Source organism: Rhipicephalus microplus, chromosome X, assembly GCF_043290135.1.
Source record: "Rhipicephalus microplus isolate Deutch F79 chromosome X, USDA_Rmic, whole genome shotgun sequence".
Taxonomy (NCBI): Eukaryota; Metazoa; Arthropoda; class Arachnida; order Ixodida; family Ixodidae; genus Rhipicephalus; species Rhipicephalus microplus.
In genome coordinates, this window is record NC_134710.1 from 470,351,801 (window position 1) to 470,371,989 (window position 20,189).

Genomic DNA, 20,189 nt, shown 5'->3' on the forward strand with positions numbered 1-20,189 from the left:
TGTTAGCTCGAACATTCATATCTCGAAATCTCGGTTAAATTGAAACTTTTTTTCGCTGTGCATTAACCTCTCATAGGTGCTATGTATTTGCCCCCCTTTTGAAACGTTTTTTCAAGGGGACAGCGGACATCTCGAAATCTTGATGGGGTGGGCACAAAGGAAAGTCCACTCCCAACAGGAAACAATGGCTCCTTGCTAGCGCTTACACTCGGCAAGATGGACCCGCATACAACAGACTTTCATATACAACAGACCAAATTCAGCCCAAGTTTGGTCTGTCTAATAAATAATGGAGCAAAGTTCGCTTTTAAACGCACTTCGATTCAATGGACAATCCGCTCCGGTGGACAAAATTAGCGGCACTTTTTGTCGAAATTGGGAGCATAAAGTGGATTTTCACCGGGTTGATGTGGGCTGATAACAGACTTTACCACGCTGCTCTCTGCGATCTAAAGCCATGGTAAATCTAAATGGCAGCTGGAAGTATTGGTGGCTTCCAGTCAAGCCAAGCCTCCAGCCAAGCCAGTCAGAGAAGCACATTGGCTACGTTGGTCATGCACGGACGTATCTAGTTAACGCCATTTTGTCATGTTTTCATGTTTGAATGTTCTGTCTGTTCGCAAATTTTGAGGTAATGACCTCCAGAAAGTGGAAGCAAATTTCGGTGAACGACAAGCTCAAGATAGTGAACGCAGTCGCGCACGGTGAGAAGCAGGCGGGCATCGCAAAAGCAATGGAACTGTCCAAGCAGACTGCGAGTTCAACTGCGAAGATCAGGAGTATCACTACAGCAAGCAAGTTGCGGGAGAAATAAAATTACTCGCTTCAAACTCTGTGAAGTGACGTATCTGGATGTTGAGTCCATGCTTTTAATGTGGCTGTGCGATGCCAGATCTCGTAATATTCCAGTCAACGGACTATTGCTGATGAAGCGGGCCGCGCAGCTAGCTGCGGTCCTCGGACACGACGACGACATCACTTTCAGCGACGGATGGCTGAAACGCTCCAAGGCGAGGCACAGTGTCACATTCATGCAAGTTCGCAGTGAATGCAACTGCATGAGTGTCAACGCTATCGCCAAATGGCAGACCAACGAGCTACCAGCGCTTCTTGCAAGTTATGATGAGAAGGACGTATTTATAGCCGACGAAAGTGGTTCATTTTACAAGGCCAAGCTGAATAGGACGAACACGGTTTCTGGCAGCCAGTGTCATGGTGGTAAGGGCTCCGAGGAGTGTTAGTCCGTGTTGTTTTGTTACAGCATGAGCGGCACTAAGAAACGAAAACTGTTGGTGATTGCAAAAGCCAAACAGCATTGCACCTTGCGGCACATAAAGAATGTACCAGTCGAATGGACTGCAAATACGAATGCACGGATGATGGACATCTTTAATGCCTGGCTATTGCAGTTTGACCGGGAGATAATAAAGCAGAACAGGAAGGTGCTACTCTTCCTGGATAACTGTTTCAATGACATGAAGTCACTCCAGCTCGCAGCAATTGAGCTGGCCAACTTCCTGCAAAATGCGACTTCGGTACTGCAGCCGATTGACCAAGGAGTTGTGCATTCCGAGAAGGCTGCTCACCGTACTCGCCTCTTGAACGCCTGTTCTTGACATGCAAAGTAATCGGGCATCAAATATAGACGTCGCATTTCCTGTCAAAGTGTTGGCGAGAATTTGGCAGCAAGTGAAAGAGGGAGTAATTGAAAATTGCTTCAGGAAAGCTGGTTTTCAGCAAAATGATAGCAGTTTCAATGTCGAGTCCGTCCCAAATGACAAAACATCAGACCCGCCTGTGTGGCGTTAAGTCAGGGAGGCTTTGGTGACAGACAGCTTCTCTGACATCGTCACATTTGACAACGGCATGGATAATGAAGAGCTGACTGAAAAGGAGGTGAGAGCTACGATGGAAGGCACTAAGCTGTCGTCAGACAAGGACAGCGAGCGTGAAGACGAGTCCACTGCAGTCAGGCTGACTTGTGATTGACCGCATTGGTAAAGTGAAGGAATACATCCGCCCCGCCGCGGTGGTCTAGTGGCTAAGGTACTCGGCTGCTGACCCGCAGGTCGCGGGTTCAAATCCCGGCTGCTGCGGCTTTATTTCCGATGGAGGCGGAAATGTTGTAGGCCGTGTACTCAGATTTGGGTGCACGTTAAAGAACCCCAGGTGGTCAAAATTTCTGGAGCCCTCCACTACAGCGTCTCTCATAATCATATGGTGGTTTTGGGACGTTAAACCCCACAAATCTAATCTAAGGAATACTTCCAATGGCAGCAAGACGACTGCGGTGTAGAAGTGTTGCAGCTGAGGGAAATGCGGCGCAAAGTGATAGCAACATCGCACAAGTGTGCTCACCAATCGCTGATTCCCAATGTTTTTTCAAAGTAACTGTAAATATTGTAATGAATCAGACGGAACCAAGAGACGGTGCCCTTGCTGCTGGCCGGCTGTTCTTGTTCTCCTCCTCTTTCTCTAGCCGAGTACAGTAAAACCCCGTCAATTTGGACTTAACAGGAATGAGAGAATGTCCGAAATAACCGATGTACGAATTATCGCGAGTACGAACAAAACATTTGAAAAATGTCTTTTACATCATCAAACCTTTATTTCTTAAAGTCTGTGATCGCGGTTTACTTCACGGACGCAATGTCCGACAAAGTCACAATTTTGCAAAGTTCCTGCACACACTGTCCGAGGAAAGCATGCATATGACCTCCAAAACGGCCAACGCATGCGCAGCCTTCATCATACAGTGGTGTGGGCGCTCGTCAGCGTCGCTTACCTCCTCGTCAGCCCCTGTGATTCTCGTGTGCCGTCCAACACTTCGGCGACGATATCGCTGTCGGTTACTGTGGCAGCCACGGTGCCGGCCACGGCAACATCGCTCAATTTCGAAGTGGTCGCCCAGGGGCACTTTAGCTGGCATGATGCTCTCATAGCGGCCGTCTTACTCTTTGCTCTTCGCCGGTTTCCTCTTTGGCCACCACCCCCAGATCAGCAGCGTCGTGCACGAAGTCGCTATGCCTAAAGCAGTTTGCGACTACTGCAGGCGGTGTTGCCCCATACGTATGTCAGCATGTAGATTGTGCTTAGCAGGCTTACTTCGTACTGCTTGCCTGACTCCATGCAGAGCAACATCTGCTCGAGTACCTGCCATCGATTCCCTGGTCCATCGATGGGCTGCAGGGAAGCCATTGTGTTCGGAGGCAGGAATAGCAGTTCAATGTTCTCGTGCCCGGACACTTTCGTGTGTGCACTACAGTTGTCTAGCACGAACAACATCTTCCGAGCTTTGGCCGCGTGGCGGTCGAGCTGACGCAGCCAGGCTTGAAAGAGTTCAGCTGTCATCCGAGCATTTCTTCTCAACTGGTTGTCAACAGGCAGCTGCTTAATATTCTTAAAACATCTTGGCTTCGCAGCCTTCCCGATCATTAGCAGCAGCAGCCGCTGTGTGCCGGTCATGTTAGCAGCCAGAAGAATTGTCACGCGCTCTTTACTTCATTTTCCACCGACGCACGGGTCCCTCTTAAACGCAATTGTCTTGTCAGGCAGAGCCTTATAGAACAGCGCTGTCTCATCAGTGTTGAAAATGTTGCACGGCTCGTACATAGAAAGGTGCGCTGATAGTCCAGACCACCAGTCCTGCACAACACTTTCGTCAACCACACCTCTTTCACCACACACGTTGCGGAACACCAGCCTGTGTCGCTTCTTGAAGCAGTCGAACCAGCCTGCCGACACATTGAAGGAGTCAACGTTCATGGTCACCAGGTACTTCTCTGCTTGTGCGCAGATAAAGGGGCCGCTCAAGGGCAAACGTGCATCGTGCGAAACGGCAATCCAGCGCAACGGCGCTGCCGTTCGAAGCCTCCTTTGGTCGCCAAACATGTCCCCGTGATATGCTAGCATAATCTACTGTTCATTCTTCACGTAAGTGCTCGGCGTGCTTTTCTTCACATTGAACTTTTTCATCACTTCTTTTCAAGATGCTCCCACTTGCAACGCCTTCAATATTTTCACCTTCGCAGCCAAATCTTTTGCTTTGTACGTCGCCCTCTTCGCTGCGGGAGTTGGGGTGGTTGGGGCCGCAGGAGACGAAGGGGAAGCCATATCGGCGTCGCTCGCGTGGTGGCCACACACGTGCGCACGAAGTAGACAACACACACACAAAAAAAATGCACGGTGATAAAAACAAAATAAAACCGGCAAACTTTTCAAAAAACAGCCAACAGTAAGACTGCAGATGGCACTGATCACGTACAAATAATTTAAAAGCACACTAGAGGTGAGCAATCCAACTCAACCATCATGCAAACATGTTAGACACGCAAAAAAAAAAGGAAATACAAATCCGTAGGTTCCTCGTTGCTAATGACAGTAGCGATTCACTGCCTTCCATTTTGGTTGTTTAAAGCACCATGTTGTTTTTGTTTTGTTTTTTTTGGGGGGGGGGGGGGGGTGCCTTCGTGATGTACTACCCATGGACGAAGTTTTGAATCTCGGAGGCCGCAATTCGATCCCAAAGTCTAGGTGCACGGTCGATTTGGTCGGCAGAATCCGCTGCTGCTTCCCTGTCGTGACTCGACCGCGGTCGGGCGTTCGAATTAACTGAACCGCGGCCGTATTTGTCCGAAATAATGCGAGTTTTCAGTCATAGAACAATGTGCATTTTCGACGGAACCAGACGCCGTGGCTGAATTATCTGAAATTTCGAATTAACGGGGGTTGAATTGACGAAATTTTACTGTATGTGCCTGTGCCCGGGCCCCTGTGGCAGTGTAATCCTTACACTCGGCCATGACTGAGACATAGCATGACCAGCAGCTCAAATTGTCTCTGGTTGGTGGCACTGAGTGTGCTGCGGTGGTCTGTCTTGCGTATGCCATGAGTCTTGCCGAGCTGCCTATCTTTCTGGGGGCGGCACTGGCTTTGTCGATGGGGTTGCTGCAGATCTTCGTTGCACAGCGACCTTCCTTGCCTCGCAGCCAAACATTCTGGGGGGCGACATTGGCTGTGTGGCGGCGGTCGACCTCAGCCATGCCGTGACATACTTCGGAAGTCCGGCAATGATGATTCCAGTGGATGCTACCGGCTATGTCGAAATAGTCGCCGCATGCTGAGCAGCAGATTACGCTGTCGTTGTTTCGGGCTTAGGTGTAAGCCGTGCTTGTTCATGTTAAGGCGCTGGCCAGACGCGTGCTTGCCCAACAAAGCATGCTTGCGAGTTCGGCCAGGCTGCGAGACCTGATCTTCGTGGTTGGGAGCAATAGTTTCTGCGCTGCAATCACTGAACTTTCTGGTTCCCTGTGTGCAAGGAAGAAAGATGTTCTCGGGTAGTTCTGTACCGCGGCCGTACAATCAAACACCACTTCCCCTGCACCCCACGCTGCAGACGCCATGGTTGTACAAAGGTACCATATCGAGGGTTTGTGCATGCTGGTCCCGACACCAATGAGTGTCGGGTTCCCTGTGATCTCTTGGGCATTCAGGTGGTACGCTGGAAGTCAGAGGTGACTCTTTGTAGGTAGTAGCAGGATCACACGCTGTGCGGTCGGAAGGGCTGATACTGGCAAGGGCCGACACTGGCTTCTGCCGGCAGCGTGTCGGTATCCTTGGCCAGTCCGCGGCCGGTAGATCCTGACAAAGTAGTTACATCTTCGACAAATGTGTCTTCAGTAGCCATGGGCATCTTGAACGCAGCACTCGCACATTCAGCCAATGACTGCAGTGAAGTTGGTATATGCGCCTTCGGCTGCTCACTAGGGTTTCCTGTCGCTGCTGGACATAGGTGGCTGTGGTCTCCCCACTGGGTAGATTAAGGCCGAGAAAACACTGAATCAAAAAGTAGAGCTTTACCCTGCCGCCATCAAGAATGAGCTGAACTTCACAGGAGGTAGTCAGCTCCCGATATATCATGTCTGCGTGCAAGTCATCGAACAGTGGAACAGCGGCTAGGAACTGGCTCCCTGCTTCGGATTGTATGTGCAACCCAAGTGCACCGACAGGCAATGCGTTCCCGCTGAGGCCACGCAGGGGTACCTCGAACCAAGGCTGGAGGGCAACTGGGGCATATCGTCGATACAGAGCAGAATGTGGATCCCTCGTCTGCACCTTAGCTGTGAGCTCACAGATTCCGTCAACGCGGACTTACAGTCAGAAGCGGCCACGTTCTGGTTTCAGTGGCTCGTTGTTCTGCATGTGAAGGTACTACGTCGTGGGTCTAGTCACGGAGGGCTGATTGGAGGTCCTTTTTCTGCACTGGCTGTGAGAAAAAGCAGGGTACGGTGCTTGTGCGACAGCAGGATTCCCAACTGCCTGTGGATGTGCCGCCATCTGTAGCTGCAGTCGCAAAAAAATGCCCCCGAGCCTCGTTCTTCGTATGGGTGTGGCTGAGCACACATTCATACATAAAGGGGTGCCACAGTTGTGCCAAGTGTGTCAATTTGATGCAATTCCCGACGGTTGCGATGAGCTGTGCCAAAACCATTACATTTGTTGAAGTTGCACCACGCTGCATCAAAATGACCGGCCAGTCTCCGAATTTTTTTCAGGTGCACTAATTTCGGCGAGAAATACAAGCACCGTCAGCCACTTGCACTTTGCGCCATCAGTCAAAAGCGCGCAGTCTGTACTATAGTGCTTAGAATATACTTAAAATATCGTAGCTCCCGCCCTACACTCGCGAGATGCGATCGACCAGATAAAGTAACAACGCTGTGTGCTCATGAGTTCGCTGAGCGCAGCGGATACCTATCAGCGGGACGACAAAATTTCAAGACAAAAATGCATTGCTGAGAAGTGGGGTGGTGGTGTAGTGATTAGAAAATTTCTTGGCCTTGCTTTTAATGCTGCTTGAGCCACCTTCGCGGCAGTACATCGGGGCCTTGCGAAAAAGATGGATTTAGAAGATGGTGTTAGCGCTAGTGAGACACTGCACATTTTGCTCGGTTATGCGTTTGTACGCCGCACAATTCTCTTTACCAGTTTAATTACTGATGTCTAAATAAGCTAGTGGCAATCGTTTTAAGCAGTGTATGACATCTCTGCTTCCCTAAAAAAACAAACTAAATTGTGTGCCCCCCCCCCCCCCTTTTGCCACCCCTACGCTACGGTTTTATAAATCTTCCAAATTTCAAGGTCGCGAGTTAGTTGATATTTAAGTTCGCACAGTTTGTTGAATAATTTAACAAGTGCGGCAAATGCTAATATGGACTTTATCATTGTCTGCTCGGTGAGCTGATTGAAAATACTACTTAAATTCATTGAAATAGCAGTGCTCATGTTCACACTGCTTGATTTAGATGTTCAATGGTTTATACATATTTTTTTCTAAGTGTAAGCCTTCTTTTTTATACTGCTCCAAGTGTGGTATTTCATGATAAGAAATACATGGTTTTTTCCCCATAACCTGCTCCAAATTTGGAATTTAGTGCTCCAAAAGTGACATTGTGCTGCTCCGAAAATTGCTTCAAATTGTATTTCAGCTGTTGCACCCCCGTACGTAGCACAACATCACAAGGGGAAATGTTAGAGCTGCGCAAATCGCAAAATTTTGGTTGCGAAGCAAATTTGAATATTGAAGTGTGAGTGGGAAGCAAATGGAATATACAGTCGACATCCCAGACGCCCAAAATTCCGGACATGCCGGATTTTCCAGACTCGCCTGTTTCACCATCAAGTTCTCCATAGAGTAAATGTACTAAACAGTTCGAAATTCTGGACTTTGTAGCTTTCGCCATTCGATTTTCCAGACTTCTTGCCTCTAACCGCAAAGTCGAAGTCACTATCGATGCCGCCATTTTGGTTTTCGTACCCTTGACACCGCAAATGCTGCAATTCAGCGCACGCCAATCCGTTGCAAGTCATAGATTAGTCAAACCTCTGGCCACAGCCACATGGTGCTGTCCCTGCTGTTCTCCGACAGCCTGAAAAGCTACGCTGTTTACTGACCTAAGTTACTGTTTACTATGGTGTGCCATCGGCATGCTTGCAGACTCGTGGAAGGTGGTTGCGCAACAGACCACCCGAAACTGTTTTCGCCACGCGAGCTTCATACTGAATGCCGTCCGTCTCGTTCGGAGTTTACAACTTGCGCGACGAACTTCCACCCGTGGACAATGTGCACACTGCAGGTGTTTCGATTCAAGCCTGAATAACCTTTGAGGGCTTCGCCGATGTTGATGAAGACCTCGAGTTGTGTGCGGAATTGACCGATGACAAAATCATTTGTCAAGTTACGGAAAATTCCGACGACTCGGACACCGATATAGAAGAGTCAAGCGACTACACAGCCAATGAGCTCGCAGTTGGCACGAGCACTGACACAGTTATTGGTGTACGTTGATAGCTTGGTGTTAGCTGAATTAAGACAGACATTATCGTGTACAAGTGGAATGCCGTGCTAACGAAAATAAGCAATTTTTTTTTGTGCTAAAGTGTTTACAAATGAGGTAGCGCCGGCAACATTGAATTTTTGTTTTGGTCTCTCTTTTTTCAATTTTTTTAAAATATGAATGGCATCGTTACAGAGCACCTGAACAATGCCTTTGCTGAATTGCCATGAGAATCCTGTACTCCTGCCGCGACCCTCTCCATCAGCGTAAAATACCTATTAAAGAGTGCGTTCTCTCTTTGCCCCGCCGTGGTGGTCTAGTGGCTAAGTGGCTAAGGTACTCGGCTGCTGACCCTCCGGTCGCGGGTTCAAATCCCGGCTTCGGCGGCTGCATTTCTGATGGAGACGGAAATGCCGTAGGCCCGTGTGCTCAGATTTGGGTGCACGTTAAAGAACCCCAGGTGGTCGAAATTTCCGGAGCCCTCCTTTACGGCGTCTCTCATAATCATATGGTGGTTTTGGGACGTTAAACCCCACAAATCAATCAAATCGGAGCGCTTTCTCGCTTGCAGCATTCATTTTTCTGGGCGATTTACCAGACGTTCTCATGGCCCCTTCAGGGTCCGGGAAATCAAACGTTGACTGTATTTCGAATAGAGTAGACTCGCGATAATTCAAACTCTGATAATTCGAACTTTCGGTTAATTCATACAAAATTCAAAAATTTTGGTTGGCTCGCTATGCTTTCAACGTATTTAAAAGCCGCTTAATTCAAACTTCGTCATTCGGTTAATTCGTACTTTCTGCCTGTCCATACCGGAAAATTTCTGCTGATTTGCCGGCAATATTTGAAAATTTGCGTGCTTATGATTATCATAATAGTCTGATATTGAAAAATAAGCGCCTTAAAACTTCAAGGGAAAAGGTTTTGCCACACAATCATTTCTCAGCATTCCGCGCCGCGGTGGAAAAAAAAAACGAAAAACGAAAACGCCCCGGTGGTTACGAAGCTGGCTCGCGGCTTATCTCTGCTTTTCCGCCGTGCCGGTGGCGCCGGCCGACTCCGAAGCACGTGACCTGCCCACAGAATGCGTACAGGTCTGCCCGTCTTTCTTACGTGCTGCGCATTTTTCGATCGACCATGTCACCGCGAGGAAAATATCGGACACTACCCCTAAAAGAGAAATTGGCCGCTATCCAAGAAGTCGACGCTGGGGTAAAGAAGACCGAAGTGGCACTGAAGTATGGAATAACCAAAAGTACTCTCACAACCATTCTGAAAGCCAAAGACAAGCTGCACAATAACGCGAGCCGCTTCGCTCCCGATCGGAAAAGGCTTAGGGAAGCTGCGTACCCGGATCTCGAAAACGCCGTGCTTCTTTGGCTCAAGCGCGCACGGAGCTCCAATTTACCGATAAATGGGCCAATCCTACGAGAGAAAGCTGAAGAACTTTCCTTGCGCTTGGGAATTGAAGATTTCAAGTGCAGCGATGGCTGGATTTCTCCGTTCAAGGAACGCCACGGTCTCTTTTTCAAAACAGTGAGTGGTGAAGCAGCAGTGGTCGATGAAGCTGTTTCTTCTGACTGGCGGCAGACTAGACTTCAAAGCCTGCTGCTTGAATACTCCCCGGCTGATGTATATAATGCCGACGAAATGGGGCTGTTTTTTAAGTGCCTGCCCGATCAAACCTTGTGTCGCAAGGGAGAGCGTTGCACTGGCGGAAAGCTGAGCAAAGAACGGTTAACCGTCATGGTTTGCGCCAATATGGACGGAAGTCACAAGCCAGAACTCTTCGTTGTGGGCAAGTCAAAGCGTCCCAGGTGCTTTAAAGGCGTCCGAACGCTCCCAGTTGCATATGACGGAAACACGCGAGCCTGGATGACGCAAGCTTTGTTCGAGGGTTGGCTCCGCAAACTGGATGGGCAAATGAAGCGAGCGAAAAGGAAAATTTTGCTCATTGTTGATAACTGCCCAGCGCACGGCGACGTGGAGGGGCTGGAAGCAATTCGCCTTGAATTTCTGCCTCCTAACACTACAGCTGTCCTCCAGCCCCTGGTTCAAGGGGTAATCAAATGCTTGAAGCTTAATTACCGGAAAACACTGCTAAAGAGAATGCTGATATGTATGGACAATTCCATGCCTTACAGTGTCACACTACTCTCATCGTTGGGCATGCTCGCCGACGCATGGAATGCTGTCACATCAGCAACAATAAGGAACTGCTTCGAGCATGCCTTCCGCATACCTGGCTGCAGCATTGCCACTTCATCTGACTGCTTGCAGACTGAGGGCGACGATGAAAGCCAAGTGCTGTCTGCTCTAAAAGCGCACAACATAGCTGCCGACCTCGACAGTTATGCAGCTACTGATGATGACCTGTGCGTGTGCAGGGAGGACACACTCGATGACTTGGTGGCAGAGGTGCTGCCAGCACAACACAGCAGTGAAAGTGAAGAAGAACCGGAAGTGGAAAATGTGACAACTGCACAGGCTTTCCAGTACATTGCTAAAGTGAGAAAATTTCTGACAACAGAAAACTCTCAGAATCAACTGGCAGCACTTACTGGCATCGAGAGCTTTGTGCTAAATGCGCATGTGGCAAATAAGCAGTTGACCATCCATGATTTTTTTAAAAGGTCTAGTCAGCAGTAGATAGTCAATAAACTTGTTGACCATACATGCACCGCTCTCTGTTTTTGTGTAGTTAGGATCTAGAGATGCTTAAAAGTGTGAATATAGATGTCTGATCATAATTTGTGCTGTCACCTTACCCAGAGTCGCATATATGAGAACTTCTGATAATTCAAACAGCCTGATAATTCAAACAGCCTGGTAATTCAAACAAAATCCAGGGGTCCCTTCGAGTTTGAATTAATGAGAGTCGACTGTACTTCAAAAGGTAATCGCGGCATATCGTGACAAATACGGTCTCTTGCAATAATTTTGGCCCTGATCTGTGCATTAAGTAGAAATGAGGCCGCAATGACTTAAGTTGAAGACACTGGAAATGAAAGTATGTGGGTGACTCGGTCCTAAAATGTCCCGTTTCAATTCGTGAGCATGCTTATCTCAAACACTCTGTTGCTTGGCCTCTCCCCGCTTCGACTGATGCCAGGGCTGCCAAGCATTAGACATGGTATGTTTTCTCCAGCTATTACTAAGTGAACGATGTGTTGATTTTACTAGTAAATTTTTTTTTCATTTCTGCCTGACCGGTGGGTCAAATACTCGCTTGGTTGGACCAATTTTGCCACTTTTCGCTCGTGGCTGCGTTCAGGCACCCTCGTTAAATTCGTTGCCATATGCTTATCTCGGCAATGAATTTGTTGCTTGTACAGCTGGAGCACCATCAGCAACACGGCAAGGAATTTTGTCGGTGCATGTGAAAAAGTAGCCACAAGCAAAGCGGGGTGGAAACTGTCTTTTCAAACTGGGGGGGGGGGGGGGGCACTTTTTTGATGTGATCATATTTTTAGCTCTGTATGCCATGGCGAAAAACATTTCCGTGGCCGGAAGTAAGGAGAGTCACTAGCGTTGATGGGGAAGGGAAGTTTAGTAGAGGGCAAAGGTTGTGCTGCAGCTGCTTGCAATTATTCCACACATACTGATGTGAGAGGATCTTTAGCATGGATAAGAAGATGCCAGCCGAATTTCACCTGAAGTCTTCGCTTTCCAGCAAGACTTAAGGTGACCTCATAGTGAAGGGTCATCAAAGTGGACATTGTTTTGAGCAGGACATTGTTTTGTGAAGTCTGCAACTACTAGGTCCCTTCACAAGTAAAAGAAGTTCAGTTCCCTCCACTATAAAAACAAGTAAAGTTTCTTGAGATGAAAGTACACAGCAGCTCTAAATAAACATCTTTATCCCTTTCTGGTGTCAGTCTCCAACCGTAGTAAATGTCTATGTGCAAAAAAAAAAAAAAAAACTGCCCTCTCCCTTGGCTGGGGTCTCTCGAATAGGTGACCAGTAAAAGAGCGAGGGATTGTGGGATGCACCGTCTGTTACGGCCTTCCGGTTCTAGAAATGTAGACGACGGCGAACCACTTCGCCGCAAGCCTCAGATTATTCGGGATTCGCGAGCGGTCGCCCATTTATTTTCGGCCTGATAATGCATGGTCGGTTGTTCAGCCGTTGGCTGCTTCAACTCGAGCGTGAAAGGCAAACGGCATGTATCGATTCCCATGGAACGAAGAAAGAAAAATGAGGTGGGCCGTGGCTGTCAAGAGAGCCACAGCGACTGGTAACCTTTGAGTACGTAACGTTGAAGCCAGAGTGTGCCAAACCATTTTATCACAAGTACGTGTGTATTCCACATTAAAAAAAACGCTTACGCATGAATTTGCTGCAAATATTATATTGAGAAATAAATTGTCGCGCAAGTGCCTTGCAAATATATTATGGGAACGCGAGAGTGAAATCAACTTGCCAGACGATATGAGCGCCAGCCATTGCACTCATATATATGATAAAAAACACAAAAGCTCCACTCGAGAGTATGTTTACACGAAACGCTGGACGAGTCTATTTGCGTTATTTTGGTCAAACTGTGCGCACGACAGCACCCAAAGGAAAAAGTGCGTTAAAAAACCAGGTTTCGATTATTCGGCGCCGTCTATATCTAACTGTATCGTTTATGTTCCACCGTGCCGCGCAGCTTTATGAAGATCAGCTTTTACATAAACACCTGGCTTCGACTAAGAAATACGTCTTATATGTACGCGCTGAAGGCTAGAAAAAAAATATATCTCAACGCACTCAACAGGTGCTGTGCTTTATGTCGATCGACCGACGATGTCGGCCGAAGCAGCGATCTCGAAATGAACTTTTGGCACACTGCCATAGTCATTCCCATCCCCTGAGATCTTTAAAATAATGATTTTTTTAAATCGGCAGTAACGTATCATATAATAACTGTTTTCTGTATCGACTGATCTGCTAGCCAAACTGATAGTATACCCCCGCACAGCATAAAAGCATTGCAGATCATTTTAGTGCGATAAAAAAAGTTTCCTTGTCGTTCATGGCTTTCGTAGCTTGTCATCGTCACAGTCACGGTTAGCAAAAACAAAAAACTAACTCGAAAGCACTCACATTGCACGGAGAGGTGATTTTTTCAACGGAGCTGTACAAAAATGCTCGCGTGCTGCTGCTAACCGGCGTGGTGCATCGAACCAGAAGCCGTCGTATCTCACAGTTCCCTGCGATTGCCCATTTTACCGGTCACCTATTGTCATGCTGCTGGTTTGGCTGTTGTGCACATGCAGGTGGATTGGACTATTTGTACCAAAAGCTCAAGGTGTAGAGGTATTGCTAAGATCTTTATAGACTTCAATAATTATTGGCTAATTTGTTCACACTGATAGTTGATCTTGGGACAGCTCTTTTTTAAAGGGACACTGAAGGGAAATAACAGTTTATGACAGAAGGAAAACTCAATATATGACTTCTAATACGAATAATATGGACAGAGCAGTGCCCTACTTACTGAGAAATTAAGCTATATGTATCGCACGACATGCGCCACAAATAGGACATTTTGAGATGATGTCGAGGACCTGAGAGAGTCAGACTACAATTAATCACTAGCATACCTGCAAAGTCTCCTGAATCTTCTGGGAAACTTGTGAATTTCGACCAGTTTTTACATTTTGTACTGTTCTCGGGAAATTTCCTGGAAATCGAAACTTCTGTGCGTGATCTGGCTACATTCACAAAAATGCGTCTCTCTCTGATCCAGACTTTTTGCAAGCCTATCGCATTTTGTTGCAAGCGACTTTCGAAGACATTCATGTAAATGTACAGTAGAATGTCTGCAATACCGGTAGATGCGAATTCTTGAAGTTCCCAAGCCAAACCCAAGTTTAACTGTGTGGCCTAAGTTCGCAGATTCACAAGGACAACGCTACCAGATTCTTTGTACAGGGACGCTGAAACGTTCCTAGCCTTTTTACATCTTTATTGCCTTTAATCTACCGCTTCCTTAGCCGCGCGCTTTCAGCTAGTAGTTGCTATTGATGATCTCCTCGGTGCCACTGCAGTTACAAAAAACGGTTGTTCCGTTTTCAATCTATGTGTGCTACCTGCGCACGTGCCTTCAAAACCAAGTCGTTTTTGCTATCTATCATCACATCTGCAGCAGTTTTGTGCACAATGTTTGTGGAAAGCAACGTCGCTTTGATTGGTCGAGCTTTGGATGCATGTGCGCTTTCGGAGTTCTATCAGCTACGTCGTCGCCATACGTGATCGTGCCAAGAGCGACCGCGGTTTCATCCGCGCATCCTTTCAAAACTTCAAACATGCTGCTCTCGGCCTTCGTTTGATGGTTTCTGTACTGAAGTTCATACGACCTGCCGCGATGAAGAAGAGTGTTCAGAACATCCGAATTTCTGCCCAATGGACATAGTGAAAGTTGGCTTGGTAACTTCAAGAATTCGCATCTACCGGTATCACAGACATCTACTGTACATTTACATGAAAGTCTTCAAAACTCGCTTGCAACACAATGCGATTGGCTGCAAAAAAAAGGCCTAGATCAGATAGAGATGCATTTTTGTGAATGCGGCCAGATCACGCACAGAAGTTTCCATTTCCAGGAAATTTCCAGAGAACAGTACAAATGTAAAAACTGGTCGAAATTCACACGTTTCCCAAAAGATTCAGGAGACTTTGCAGGTATGCTAGTGATTAATTGTAGTCGACACTCTCAGGTCATCGACATCATCAAAATGTCCTACTCGTGGCGCATGTCGTGCGATACATTTGGCTTAATTTCTCAGTAAGTAGGGCACTGCTCTGTCCCTGTGACCTCCATGTAATGAAGTTATTGTGGTAATTGATGTGAATGTAACAAATTTACGGCACTGATTATTTTTTATTCTGAGTTGTAACATTACTAAAATCTCGTGTGTACAACACGCAAGTTCTATAATGTGAAGAATTAATATACAAGGGGGCAACCATGAGCAGAACGCATATCATTGCAGCAGGCAAGTGTGTGCCGCAATGATGATGCAAGCATCGCTAGAATAGCTTGTGCCGCTTAGCGGCAAATGGAGTTCCCTCGTTACGAAGCCTTCGGAGAAGGTAATGAAGCGCGCTATCTCAAAGGTCACACTATGCAGTTTTTGCTTGCGAGTTGCGTCGTCTGGTGGCACTACTGTGCCGAACGGGTGAAGAAAGCGGTGAGACGAGCCAGGTGTGAGCGTCGAGCATTCTCTAGTCTCTTGTTAGTCCTCTCGGCTGCCCTCACTGTGAAGATGAGCTTCGTGCAGAGAAAGCACAAGGTTTTGTCTTTCAAAGAAAAGTTTGAGATTGTTAACGTGGTTTCTGCTGGTGAGAAAAAGGACGTTGAACCACGTTTTAATATTCCAGCCAGGTCTCTTTCGACGATATAGAGTGCAAAGGACGGCATCCGCAAGACAGCAGAATCGGGCACGGGTACGAAAAAAAAAACTGAATGAAGAAGTCAACGTCCGCTGACGTGAACAAGGCTGCCTTCACCTGTTTACTGGACAAGCGGGCACGCAACGTGCCCATAAGTGGAAAGCGAAGAATTTTGCGTGCATTCTTGGCCATGACCATTTCAAGGCAAGTAACGGCTGGCTGCAGGGGTTCAAGAGTCGGCATGATGTCGTCGGTAGAGTGATTTGCGGCGAGTCCGCATCTGCTGACAGCGATGCCTCTGCCTCGTGGGTGGCCGAGAAGTTGCCTGGCATCTTGGACCGCTATGAGGCGGCGGACTTGTACAACGCTGGTGAAATGGCGTTGTTCTATCAGATGTTTCCGAATTGCATGCTGGAGCTCAAAGGGTGCGCTTGTCGAGGTGGCAAGGAGAGCAACCTATGCGTCACGGTTTTGTTTTGTGCAAACAGTGATGGCAGTGACAAAAGAATCTTATTAGTTATAGGCAGAAATGCCCAGCCAAGGTGTTCTAAAGGCACGAAGCGGATGCCAGTCAAGTAAGTGGCCAATTCGAAGGCCTGGAGTGAGCTGAGAAATCTTCACTGTACATCTGAAAGCATTCAATTAAGATGTCAAGCATCAGGGTCACCAAATATGTCTATTGCTTGACAATTGCTTCGCGCACCACATCGAAGACCTTTAGCTACCGAATATCGAGCTGCAGTACTTCCCTTCCAAATGCACGTCCCTAATACAGCCGATAGACAAAGGGATCATCTATTGCTTAAAGTGTTGCTATCGTCGTCCCGTCACTCAGAAGATCCTCTTGGATATACGCGTTGAACGGTTAACAAAAACGGACATTTATCAAGCCAACGAAATGCTTGCTGCTTTTTGACAGGAAGTAAAAACGGACAGTCGGAAATTGCTTCGTGAAAGCCCTGTTGTCAGTAGTTATAGATGCTGGACTCGACGAAAAGGAGCCCCAAAAACCTTCAAATTCATCTGACGTCAGTGAAGCGTGGGATGTACTTTGCCCGAATTGTGAAGTGCCTGACGACGTTGAACTTGACGACTTTTTGTATGCCGACAGTGATGCAATGTCTACAGAAGAAATGTCGGATGTGGCACTTGTAGAAACTGCCCAAGATCGTGATGATGGTAAGGTGCGTCAGAGGCAGATACGTTGCCATTGCCTACTGCGAAGGAGGTCTTGGACATGCTGGATGTTCTACGCCGTCTTGTTGACTTGCAGGATGACGAGGCAGCATTAGACGAGTTGGTTTCTCTGAACAGCCTTGTAACATTATCTTCCAAACATGAAAGATACAAGCCAAAATAATGCAGTTTTTTTTTTTTGTGCTAAGTAAATATTTTTTTGAGCTGAATGGCTCTGTATTGTCATCTGCCGCGTCTTTATTTGGTTTTTGCGATCGTTTCTCAAGTCTTTACTCAATCTGCATGTAATGAAAACCTGGATGTAACGAAAATTCGGGAACGTTTTCCAATTTTCTTACACCTAGGTTTTAACTGTACTTGGGCATTCAGTTTTAAGTTGGAAACTTTGACCTGCGCTTCCCTGGCAGCTGGCTGCGCTGTCTCGTCTGTTAACTTGTTTCCTAGGAAGACATATGCGAGTTTTTTTTTTGACAATAGATTTTGCTTAGGAGTTTCTGGAGATTTAGGAGTTCACTTGTTTGCGATGTTGCTGCGACGCTGAGAAACAATGAGTGGAAATGTACGCCAGCTTTTTTTTTTTATTGCATGTTGATTTTCTGCATTTTTCGGTGATACGAATTTTGGATAATACGAACACTTTTGGTGACCCTGCCGGATTCGTATCACTAAGGTTTCAGTGTATATTTTAGATGTGGCATGGTAGTGTATGATGCATTTGATGTTTACTGGTAGTTCTTTTGTAGGCACGTGCATGCTGGCTAGTCAACCTAAAGTGGGCACTTGGCAATTTGAGGATTCGTTCTGATGTAAGCACAGCTCGATTAGACCAAAATTCAATTTGGGTGGGGCCATCTTAATAGCTACTGCTTCATTTTACTGTGAGCATTCTAGCAGTGCAGCATCTTATAAGCGGAACTGCAGTGTGGCGAGAAATGTGTGATGTGTGTTCTGTATGAGTTTTGTAGGCCAGTTTAAATCATGTTTATTTTGTTGGTGAATACCTTTGTTATTTTGTTTGGTACTAGCTAGCCTTGAGTAGTCAAGGGTGGCCAAGTGAATACATTTATTTCATTTACGGGAAAAGAGTTGAATGTGACCCGTAAATTAATTTTCATGCAGGCGCGGCAACAGCAAGCCGAGTTGGCCCAGCAAGAGTGGACACAGATGCAGCTGGTGGCGCAGCAACAGCTTCAGTTGCAGCAGAGCCAAGTCGAGGATGACGACGAGTACTGAAAAGGAGGGGGTGGTGTTGGTAGCACTGTTTTGTTTGACAGGCCTTCAGTCTAGGTACTCGTATGCAACTAAGGTATTTTCGGACATTGCAAAAGCCTTTTGTCTTAAATACTTTGGCTGGTTAGCACAATTTGTATTAAGCATTCTCGAGAGAGAGTTCGTGTGTGATGCACTCATTAAAGAGACCGACAACTGCCCACAACATGAAATAAGATGACTGCACGAGTGGAAAGATTTTCCCTTTTAGTGACTCAAACCAACCCTGTTTTTTCCGTGAGAAGTGGGTTTTTATTTTTATTTCTTCAATCAATATCGTGAAAAATGGCCTGTGGCGTCTCTGGTGGCAAAAACATTAACTATCATGAATGCCCTGTCACGTGACCATGCGTTAATGTACACGGTCAACAATTTATTGATTAGTGCTGAAATATTGTTTGATTCTTTATAGCAAAACTTATTTTAAAAAAGTAAATGTATAAGCTTGCATTAGTGGTACGCGTTAAAGTGGCGCTGCCTTTGCATGACACATGTGCAGTTCCGTTTTCGATTACTTGGCTTGGCGATGCGGTGAAAATGCAAGGAAGCTCTATAGAGGCACACTGTCTCATTTTAATGACTTGTTGCTTTCAAAAATAGTTCTAAAGTGCAGAATAAACGTCTTTAAGCATAGTTCCAGGAAATCCTGCAAATGAAATAAGAACAGCATGCATAAGCCACCAGAAAGGCTACCGGCATCGCTATCAATACTCAGCGTTACCAAATGAAAAGGCACTACCATGTTCAGAGCCTTTCTGATCGAAACATACTGCTTATAAAATGACTATGAGCTCTTGGGAATAATTACTGCAGCTACAATCACTGCAAAGGGTAAGCTTTCTGTAGCGCAGGAAAAAACTGGATCGAAAAAAGTCACTTGTCGGTCACTTTAAAAAAAATTTACATGCACACTGTACTACTCGAGTGTTTTAATGGAGCACATCACTGGACTCTGGCATCACCTTAGGTGCTCTTGCAAGGATCTTTACATTCCTTGCGCTGAAGCACAGTGGTGAAAAATGTTTTATAGTTCATTTTTCGGAGTGCCCATGCCTGTGGGCTGCTGTACAGGCCAATGGAATGCATATTGATTTTTTTTTGTCCTTGTTTCAAAACACTTTTGCTGTAAATGATGAAATAGCTCTGTATTAGTGCTGTATTGATTTTGTTTTTTTATTTACAGTGGCTTAGTAGCATGGATGTATTGTATGTGATTTGTTGTCACATGAATATTTTCGACGCACAATTTCTCTTATGTTGGTTTAATGTACTTGCTAAAAATTGTTTTTGAGTTGCACGAATAATAAAATAGCGGCTTTCTACTTTTCGAAGAGTGCTTGCTGGATTTTTGCATTTGCTGCTATGCTTTATCACTTGCAGTGACAGTTTGTGATGAGCAATGTGCCACAAATGATAATGTTTTGTTTGCCACAAGCTGCGCACATTTGTAATAAAGACTATTTTAGTGTACTTGAAGCTGGATTGTCATTGAAAGCTGCATGGTGCTCTACATTTATAGCATTATAGAGTTGGGCTCGTTTGTATTGTTAGTGCCCTCACACAGTGCACAATATGGGAAAGGTGAGTCCTTGGCATGGTGCCGTGTTTTCCTATCGTGGTGATAGCTGTTGGAGTTTGTGATGAGATGTCAATGGGAGTGAGCACAACAGTGCGGGGATGCAACAGCTGTGCCAATTTGATACAATTTCAGATTTTTTGTGCCGAGCTGTGCCAAAGCCGTGAAATTTGCGGAAATTGCGCCAAAATGCCCAGCCAGCCTCAAAAATTTCTCAGGTGTGCTAATTTCGGCGAGAAATGCAGGCCACATCGACCACCTGCAGTTTGCGCCATCCATCCAAGCGCGCAGACCAGGGGTGTAGCCAGAAATTTTTTCCGAGGGGGGAGGGGGGGGGAGGGGCTCACACTGACCCTGCTGGGGGGAGGCAGACATCAGCCTTTCTCTGCGACGTCACTATCGGCGGTATTTTACACAGACGGTGTAC

The 20,189-nt window shown here is 46.6% G+C and overlaps 1 protein-coding gene across 2 annotated transcripts in view; it reads left to right on the forward strand.

Annotated features, from left to right (window-relative positions):
- The window catches only part of NC2beta (negative cofactor 2beta), a 67,786-nt gene extending 48,124 nt beyond the window's left edge, over nt 1-19,662 (forward strand). For both annotated transcript variants that reach the window (XM_075880791.1, XM_075880792.1), the window contains one exon: nt 18,037-19,662. In XM_075880791.1, coding sequence (XP_075736906.1) covers nt 18,037-18,367 — 331 coding nt within the window. In that variant the 3' untranslated portion in view covers nt 18,368-19,662. The remainder of the gene's footprint in view (nt 1-18,036) is intronic.
- The last annotated feature ends 527 nt before the right edge of the window (nt 19,663-20,189 follow it).